This window comes from Vipera berus (genome assembly GCF_964194415.1).
Source record: "Vipera berus genome assembly, chromosome: 2".
Taxonomy (NCBI): domain Eukaryota; kingdom Metazoa; phylum Chordata; class Lepidosauria; order Squamata; family Viperidae; genus Vipera; species Vipera berus.
In genome coordinates this window covers 24,506,128-24,516,067 of record NC_138203.1, presented here as the reverse complement: position 1 = coordinate 24,516,067, position 9,940 = coordinate 24,506,128, and the positions used below count along the sequence as shown (strand labels likewise).

The following is a 9,940-nucleotide window of genomic DNA, read 5'->3' as shown; positions in this document are numbered from 1 at the left end:
ATACGATCCACACTGTTGCTATTGTTCTTCAACTTTGATTTTTAATAATGGATTGTCTCTGCTCAATTCTTAGTTCGACAAACTACAGTTAATCTTAACTGCAGATGGCCAACCTCTGAGGGTTGCTAAATTAAGATGTGTTAAAAGTCTAGGCTATGGCAATGTTTCTTAACCTTGGCAATTTTAAGATCTGTGTATTTCAATTCCCAGAAATCCCCTGCCAGTGTTGTGTGCGGAATTCTGGGATTTGAAGTCCATACATTTTCAGTTGTGAAGGTCGAGAAGCAACATTCTAGGGCAGGGATGTCAAACTCGCAACGTCATGTGACGTCTTGCGACTTTTTCCCCATTGCCAGCAGTAGGTGCAGTTTTAGCATGATGCATCCGGCCCAGGGGCCGGCAGTTTGACACCCCTGTTCTAGGGTCTCACAGTGTACAAGCAGGTAAACCCACCCCCTTGTTTGCTGATCTTATTTTCTTTTCCTAAATGAGTATGAAGACTGAGCACAATTCTAGGACTGAATATAATTACAACTGCATTAATTGAAAAGTAGCAGGTGCTTCATAGGATTGACTATAATAAGCAGTATATATGCACATAATCCTAAATTCAGATAAAATGTAAAACTTAAATATATCTGAAATGAGCATTAAACATTATAGCACAGTATGTGCTATATGAAAAATCAGCAGACCTTCAAAACATTTTTTTAGTGAGAGGAGTTCTAAATTCAAATCGACTCACTTCTGAGCATGAGCTACAAAATGATGTGCCTTGTGGCAATGATTTTACATACCATGGAAGAATGTGACTTCATTAATTGGGTAGCTTGGTATATGTCAGAATTGCTTAAGAGATTTGTATCTCGAATTCAAACATTCTCTGACATTTTTAATTCTCACCACTTAAAGGTAGTTTTGAAAACTCAAAATACTTATTTCAGTAGGACACTTTACTCAAAGCTTTTACATGGTTGTTAGTAAAGTTGGACAAGGTAATATTACTCAGTGTGGGAGGCCACATGGATGGGATAGTGATGGAAAGCGTGTGTGTGTGTGTGTCTATGTATCACACTCACTGTAGAACTTCCCTTTATCAGATTTTTTTCCTTAAAGGCAGCATTTGGAAGGGGAGTTCATTCATTTTCTTCTTTTCTTAAACTTATTGTTATACTTACATTCAAAAGTGCCATCAATTTGTGCTACCAACATTGAAAATTGTAATATGTGAGAATGCTATGGACAGAAGGATCACAGATAGCTCTGGGGGACTCAGATTGCTCGATCTTTAAGTAATTCTTTCAATTATACAGGAAGAAATATTTCATTTAATTAACTTTTACACTTCTAAGCTTTTACTTACTTTCCATAAAACAGCAATAAGAATTATTAGCAAGAGAAGACCTATAAGGACACTTGCTATTACAATTCCAATGGGTATTTCTTCTTTCTCATCAGGTTTGATTATTGTAATTGGAATCTAAAAAGAAATAAATGTAGTTATTTCAAAGATGAAAGTGGTCCTTTTCATAAAAAATGATAACGTCCATTTTGCACATACTCTTTAAATATTAGCTAACAGCGCAATGTTAATTATTGTGGTCATATTAAACTGCAGAGGAATGAACAAATCCACTAATTTCTTATTTCAATGTTCAGATACATTTTCATTCTAGAGTTAGGAATTTCAGAATTGTATTACATTTTGCACATGCAAAATTCCGTTTAAAGAATATGTTAAAAGCTCATTCTGTTTCTTTTTTTAAGAAATGAAATAGCACATTTTCAAGATCATTACCTAAAACGAACATGAAACATCTTATTTGGTGGAATTAATATTACAACATTCTTGTAAGTAGCTCTGAGCAATTGAGAGGAATACCACATTTACTTCTAAATACATATTTTTTTAATGAAATGAAAGGTCTGTCTTTCTCTTGCACAGCCAGGAGAAACTTCTGCAGCACCTGTGTGAGTGTGGAAAAAGACACAGCTGCTGTAACTATTTGAACACATGCCTTTGTCTGTGTCTCTATATTCTGAAGCATCTCTCAAACAATTTCCTCATTCTAATTTTTAAACATTTCTTTGAAATTTCTTGGAAAATGTTGCAAAAATACGCCAATAGATTTTGATAATTTAGATTCCACTTTTAACAAACATACTCACTCAAATCCTCCAAATGTTAAGTGGAATTTAGGCAAAGGCAGATTATGTAAACATTCCTAGGGTGTGCATTGCTTAGAGTTAAATTTGTGAATCAATATATGTCTGTCCTTATTTGTAGAAACACAGAGAAAAGAAATTGAACAGAATTCTGCAGCACTCCCTCTATTTCAGTTCAATTTTTCAGATAGTTATTCTTCCCCAAAGACAAAATATCTGAACTAAGCATGGCATGGGGAACATAGAATTTGTCCTCTTTCATTTCCTTCCTTCTCCAAAAGCTGATTTTTTTTCATAAATGAAGCTGATTATAAGTACAAGTTTAAAAATGATATGTTGGCTCAGAAATGCTCTATAGAGTAGGTATGTATTCCTATGACTTGCTTATGTAGTACTGTGTCATGGGATCAGCCCAGGTGCCACAGTCTTCTGAGCAGAGCCAACTGCAACTAGAGATACAGGCTTTTTATTTTGAAAAGACTGATATAGAAAGTCAAAAAAGTTTGGAAGAAATAATATAATCAAAGCTGGGTCCCAAGCACAACCAGAATACAACAAGAGTGGGACTTCTCTATAAAAACACATGTCTGTTATCTGTCAGACCTGCCAGCAAGCTGCCAACTGCAAAAGGCGAAGCTAAGCACATTGATTTGTGCTTCTTAGATTGTAAGCCGCCCTGAGTCTTCGGAGAAGGGCGGGATATAAATGGGATTTAAAAAAAAGCTTTTATAACTCCCCAGCTCATCAAAACATTTCCAGAAGAACATAGAACACAGGAATAAGGAAAACTACAAAAAAATAAAAGGTCACAACTGTTATGTATGCAGGCACCTGCATAGCAACAGCCACCAGGGGGCGTTGGCCTGGACAGTTTCGGCGGGAAACCTAGGGCCAACCCCATTGGCTGTTAGCTTACCTGGCCAGGTATATAAGGAGGCCAGGTAGCCCTCATTCCCCAGTTCACTTCCCCCTTCCAATAAAGAGCTGAACTCACACACCGGCTGGCGTCTCTCCCTTGCGTCGGACCCACTACACAATAACAACCTTCGACAGGAGAGCAAATGGTAGAGAACAAGAAACAACTCCCCACATGGGAAGAAAGGACTAGAATAATTTAACAGAAATTAATTTCATCTGAAAATAGGGATCAATGACAAAGCAAGTTCATGAGCTGCAGGAACAAGAATTGCAAGTAGGTCACCAGGAGCCTGGGTATAAATATAGCCATCCTTGTTAGAAATTGGGTTGTAAACCAAGCTATTTAGGCCATTAATTACGTTTTTCCCCCTTAAGCATTGCTGCTACTGCTGCTGCACAAGAACACAAAGCTGAAAATTGATCACTGAATGATGCAGCAGCAAGTGACAGCAGAAGAATTCCAGCTAGCCAACTTCTAGATTTCCCTGCTTTAAATTACTGTCCCCAGAGAAACTGAGTACAAATCCCACTGGTGATGGGAACAGTTTCATGCATTGGTGGAATTTTTAATCCTGTTTTATTAGGAGACCTCTTAAAAAGAATCGTCCCCCAAAACAAGTAAGAAAACTGTAGATAGTTTAAGGGAAAGAACAAGCCTTAAAGAAAAGTCCAAAAGAAGGTCTCACTCTGAAGCAGACCATTAAAATAACTACAATGCCAAGTCCAAAGTAAAATCAATTAGATACTTCCCATGAGTATTTTGTGAATACCATCAGGAAATCTGAATTATTGTACCAATTAATCTAGCTATTTCTCACTGGATACATTCCAGTGTTATGTGAAAGAGGACTTCCTGCCCATTATCTGCAACAATCAATAATAATCATAATAGAAAAATATGAAGGAAATACACTGTAGCACAAATCTAGCATATTGGATATTTTATACGATCTGCTACATGTAACATCACTAATCTCCACAGGAGGGCGCCAGTTTATATATTTTATGGAAAGATATAGGCTCAGATTCTAAATAAGATACAGGAGTAAATTTAATTAAATAAAGTGAATTTTTGTTTGTCAGCAAAGGTATTCAGAACAGTAAAACAGGTTTGTTTTTAAAACAAGATTATATGCAGTTATTTTCTTCTGATCTTCTATACAATTACTTTTAATGCTAAACAGGAAGTTGAAAATGACTTCCCCCCCCTTTTTTTCTACAATCTCCTATATATCTTTGGCCAGATCTGCTCCAAAAGCAAGGGTGCTTTTTTCCTGACCTAGAGGGTGTGAGGTGTAGTAATCTCTTATTTTAGAATTTTTCCGTTATTATGCAATATTATTTTATTATTCCAGGTGCTTTAATGTAATATCGATTCAATATTAATGCTCAACTGGGTATTTTTAATTTATTTTCTGCTTATTGTTGGTTATGCTTCTATATCACTGCCTATTGTTTTTACTTTAATTTAAATGTCACATTTTGATTTCATTACAAGTGACCATAGGCCTTTTAGGTAAAACTTGACTTAAAAGAGACGGTAAATAGTTTATATAAGCTAGCCAAAATGAAAAGTTTCTAGCTTTTTTGTTGAATCTTATGAGAGAATGATGGACAAATCAGATAGCAAATTAGATAAATGTTTTCACTGTTATAAATGAACTCACCAGGTGTCTTTTTCCTTGATATCAAACAGCAAGCAGAAAAAAGTTTAGGTGATGCCTCCCTTCAGTTCATGTGATTTCATGGGCACAGCCACACACAGTACTCGCTTAGTGACCGTTTTTCAGCGAACAATTGAAGTTTCAACTGTGCTGAACAAAGACTTAGACAGTCCTTAAAATTGGGGCTGTTGCAGCTTTTCTGTGGTCATCTGACCACAATTCAGGCACTTGGCAACCAGCATGCAATTACAGTGGTTGCAGCATCTTGCTATCAAGTCATTTGTGATCTTCACCACTAGCTTCCATCAAGCAAAGTCAGTGGGGAAATTGGCGCAGGAATGACATCATACTTCATGACCATTCTGATTTGCTTAATGACTGCAACTGGAATTGATACTGGAAGTTCGCACTATCTCGTAATTTTTCATTTAGCACCAGAGTTTATGTTTATGTTTGTTTATGTTTATTGGACTTATATACCGCCCTTCTCCCGTAGGACTCAGGGCGGTTCACAAGGAATTTAAAATAACAATACACATTACAAAAGATTAAGAACAATTAAAATAATTAAATTTAGTCCTTGAATAAAAATAAAACCCCTATTAAACTCCAATTAAAACCCAATTAAGTAAAGTTACAATTAAAATTCTCAGTCCTGGCCAGAAAGCTCAAAGAGCCAGGTCTTCAGGTCCCGGCGGAATGAACAAAGATCAGGGGCAGTCCTAAGCTCTACGGGCAGCTGGTTCCAAAGGGCAGGCGCACCCACAGAGAAGGCCCTCCCCCTGGGTGTTACCCGCCGGCAATCTTTTGCCGGCGGTACCCTGAGAAGGCCCTCCCTGTGGGAGCGCACAGGACGAAGCGAGCTTGATGCCGGCAGCAGGTGTTCCCTCAAATATCCCGGACCCAAGCCATTTAGGGCTTTATAGGTCATCACCAGCACCTTGAATCTCACCTGGAGGGCAACCAGAAGCCAATGCAGCTCGCGGAGTAGAGGTGTTACATGGGAGTATCGGGAAACCTCCAAAAAAACTCGCGCGGCTGCATTCTGTACCAGCTGAAGCCTCCGGGTGGTCCTCAAGGGCAGCCCCATGTAGAGAGCATTGCAGTAGTCCAACCGGGAGGTCATGAGCGCATGAGTGACTGTGTGTAGGGCATCTCGGTCCAGATAGGGCCGCAACTGGCGCACCAGGCAAACCTGGGCAAAGGCCCCCCTGGTCACGGCTCCTATATGTTCTTCAAAACTGAGTCGCGAATCCAGGAGGACGCCCAAGTTGCGAACCCTATCGACGGGGGGTAACACCTCACCCCCCCATCATTAAAGGTGGAATAGACTGGTTAACCCGAGATGCCGGTATGCACAGCAACTCAGTCTTGGCAGGATTGAGACGAAGCCTGTTTCTTCCATGGCCGTCATGGAAGCCATGAACTCAGGAGGTGAGAGAGGAGCCCTTGCAGGGGCGGGCCGAGGAGTTTAGTCATCATCTGACGGACAAAATCGCTCAGATCCGAGCCGGTTTGGACTCTGACTGGGCAGAGTCTGACATGGAGGAATCGGATGGTCTTGAGCATGTTATCTGGACTGAGTTCGATCCTGCTTCCCCTGATGATGTGGACAGGATTATGGGGAGGCTGAGTTCCACCACCTGTTTATTGGACCCGTGCCCCTCTTGGCTGATTTATGCAGCTCGAGAGGAGACACGAAGCTGGTTCCAGGCAGTAATATATGCCTCTTTGAGTGAGGGTGTCTTCCCCGCCGCTTTGAAGGAGGTGGTGGTGAGGCCCCTTCTCAAGAAGCCTGCCCTGGACCCAGCGATTTTAAACAACTATCGTCCTGTCTCCAACCTTCGCTTCCATGACGGCCATGGACCTGACCCAAGAAATTCAGGGCCCGACTCATATGGGGGGGGTCACACTCTCGACCTGGTGTTCCTGTCTGGACAGTGGCTGGATGTTTTGGGAGGGGGTTCACCAACTATTGTTCTCCTGTCATGGTCCGATCATCACTTCCTGCGGCTGGTCTTCCGTTATGCCACCCCGCGCCGCTGGGCTGCGGAACCGACCAGGTGGTTCCGCCCCAGGCACCTAATGGACCCAGAACGGTTCCAGATGGCGCTTGGGTCTATACCCATCGCCCTTACTCACAGCCCAGTTGATGCCTTGGTGGATGTCTGGGAAAGGGCGGCCGCCGAGGCACTTGACTGTGTTGTACCCTTGCGACCCCTGACCCAGCGCAGATCCCGCTGGGCTCCATGGTTCTCTGCGGAGCTCCGGGAGATTAAGCATCAGAGATGGGGTCTAGAGAGCAGTTGGAGGTCCAGCCATTCCGAATCTGACCGATTGCAGTTAAGAACCTTTGTAAGGTCTTATCTTGCAGCGATGAGGACAGCGAGGGCTAACTACTTCGCTGCCCTCATCGCGTCCGCAGATAATCGCCCGGCTGCCCTGTTTAGGGTGACTTGCTCCCTTCTTAATCAGGAGGTGAGGGAGGAGCCCTTGCAGGGTCGGGCCGAGGAGTTTAGTCATCATCTAACGGACAAAATCGCTCAGATCCGGGCCGGTTTGGACTCTGACTGGGCAGAGTCTGACGTGAAGGAATCAGACAGTATTGAGCATGTTATCTGGACTGAGTTCGATCCTGCTTCCCCTGATGATGTGGACAGGATTATGGGGAGGCTGAGTTCCACCACCTGTTTATTGGACCCGTGCCCCTCTTGGCTGATTTATGCAGCTCGAGAGGAGACACGAAGCTGGTTCCAGGCAGTAATATATGCCTCTTTGAGTGAGGGTGTCTTCCCCGCCGCTTTGAAGGAGGTGGTGGTGAGGCCCCTTCTCAAGAAGCCTGCCCTGGACCCAGCGATTTTAAACAACTATCGTCCTGTCTCCAACCTTCGCTTCCATGACGGCCATGGACCTGACCCAAGAAATTCAGGGCCCGACTCATATGGGGGGGGTCACACTCTCGACCTGGTGTTCCTGTCTGGACAGTGGCTGGATGTTTTGGGAGGGGGTTCACCAACTATTGTTCTCCTGTCATGGTCCGATCATCACTTCCTGCGGCTGGTCTTCCGTTATGCCACCCCGCGTCGCTGGGCTGCGGAACCGACCAGGTGGTTCCGCCCCAGGCACCTAATGGACCCAGAACGGTTCCAGATGGCGCTTGGGTCTATACCCATCGCCCTTACTCACAGCCCAGTTGATGCCTTGGTGGATGTCTGGGAAAGGGCGGCCGCCGAGGCACTTGACTGTGTTGTACCCTTGCGACCCCTGACCCAGCGCAGATCCCGCTGGGCTCCATGGTTCTCTGCGGAGCTCCGGGAGATTAAGCATCAGAGATGGGGTCTAGAGAGCAGTTGGAGGTCCAGCCATTCCGAATCTGACCGATTGCAGTTAAGAACCTTTGTAAGGTCTTATCTTGCAGCGATGAGGACAGCGAGGGCTAACTACTTCGCTGCCCTCATCGCGTCCGCAGATAATCGCCCGGCTGCCCTGTTTAGGGTGACTTGCTCCCTTCTTAATCAGGAGGTGAGGGAGGAGCCCTTGCAGGGTCGGGCCGAGGAGTTTAGTCATCATCTAACGGACAAAATCGCTCAGATCCGGGCCGGTTTGGACTCTGACTGGGCAGAGTCTGACGTGAAGGAATCAGACAGTATTGAGCATGTTATCTGGGCTGAGTTCAATCCTGTTTCCCCTGATGATGTGGACAGGATTATGGGGAGGCTGAGCTCCACCACCTGTTTATTGGACCCGTGTCCCTCCTGGCTGATTTATGCAGCTCGGGAGGAGACACGAAGCTGGTTCCAGGCAGTAATATCTGCCTCTTTGAGTGAGGGTGTCTTCCCCGCCGCTTTGAAGGAGGCGGTGGTGAGGCCCCTTCTCAAGAAGTCTGCCCTGGACCCAGCGATTTTAAATAATTATCGTCCGGTCTCCAACCTTCGCTTTTTGGCGAAGGTTGTTGAGAGCGTGGTGGCGCATCAGCTTCCTCTGTTCCTGGAGGAAACTGATTACCTTGACCCATACCAATCGGGTTTCAGGCCCGGGTACAGCATGGAGACGGCATTGGTCGCGCTGGTGAATGATCTCTGGCGGGCTCGGGACAGGGGTTGTTCCTCTGTCCTAGTCCTATTAGATCTGTCAGTGGCTTTTGATACCATCGACCATGGTATCCTACTGCGGCGTCTCAGGGGGTTGGGAGTGGTAGGCAGTTTTGCAGTGGTTCCCCTCCTATCTCCTGGGCCACTCACAGTCAGTGTTGACGGGAGGGCAGAGATCCGCCCCGAGGTCTCTCGTTTGTGGAGTTCCTCAGGGGTCGGTTCTCTCTCCCCTCCTGTTCAACATCTATATGAAGCCGCTGGGCGAGATCATTCGTGGTTTTGGGGTGGGGTATCATCAGTACGCTGATGATACCCAACTTTTTTTCTCCACCCCAAACCAACCCAGTGATGCCCTTGCCATGATGTCCCGTTGCCTGGATGCGGTCCGGGTCTGGATGGGGAGAAACAGGCTTCGTCTCAATCCTGCCAAGACTGAGTTGCTGTGCATACTGGCATCTCGGGTTAACCAGTCCATTCCACCTTTAATGATGGAGGGTGAGGTGTTACCCCCCCGTCGATAGGGCTCGCAACCTGGGCGTCCTCCTGGATTCACGGCTGTTTTGAAGACAATATAGGAGCCATGACCAGGGGGGCCTTTGCCCCGGTTCACCTGGTGCGCCAGTTGTGGCCCTATCTGGACCGAGATGCCCTACGCACAGTCACTCATGCGCTCGTGACCTCCCGATTGGACTACTGCAACGCTCTCTACATGGGGCTTCCCTTGAGGACTACTCGGAGGCTTCAACTGGTGCAGAATGCAGCCGCGCGGGTTGTGATGGGTGTTTCCCGATACTCCCATGTAACACCTCTACTCCGCGAGCTGCATTGGCTTCTGGTTGCCCTCCAGGTGAGATTCAAGGTGCTGGTGATGACCTATAAAGCCCTAAATGCCTTGGGTCCAGGATATTTGAGGGAACACCTGCTGCTGGCATCAAGCTCCCTTCGTCCTGTGCGCTCCCACAGGGAGGGTCTCCTCAGGGTACCGCCGGTAAAAGATTGCCGGCAGACAATACCCAGGGGGAGGGCCTTCTCTGTGGGTGCACCGGCCCTTTGGAACCAGCTGCCTGCAGAGCTGACCTTCGCTTATTCCGCCGGGACCTG

At 45.4% G+C, this 9,940-nt stretch overlaps 1 protein-coding gene across 1 annotated transcript in view; it reads right to left on the bottom strand.

The window, feature by feature from the left end:
* The window catches only part of ITGA2 (integrin subunit alpha 2), a 79,562-nt gene that overhangs the window by 3,854 nt on the left and 65,768 nt on the right, over positions 1 to 9,940 (bottom strand). Inside the window, exon 29 of the mRNA XM_081315705.1 lies at positions 1,364 to 1,480. Within this exon, the coding sequence (XP_081171831.1) occupies positions 1,364 to 1,480 (117 nt within the window). The remainder of the gene's footprint in view (positions 1 to 1,363; positions 1,481 to 9,940) is intronic.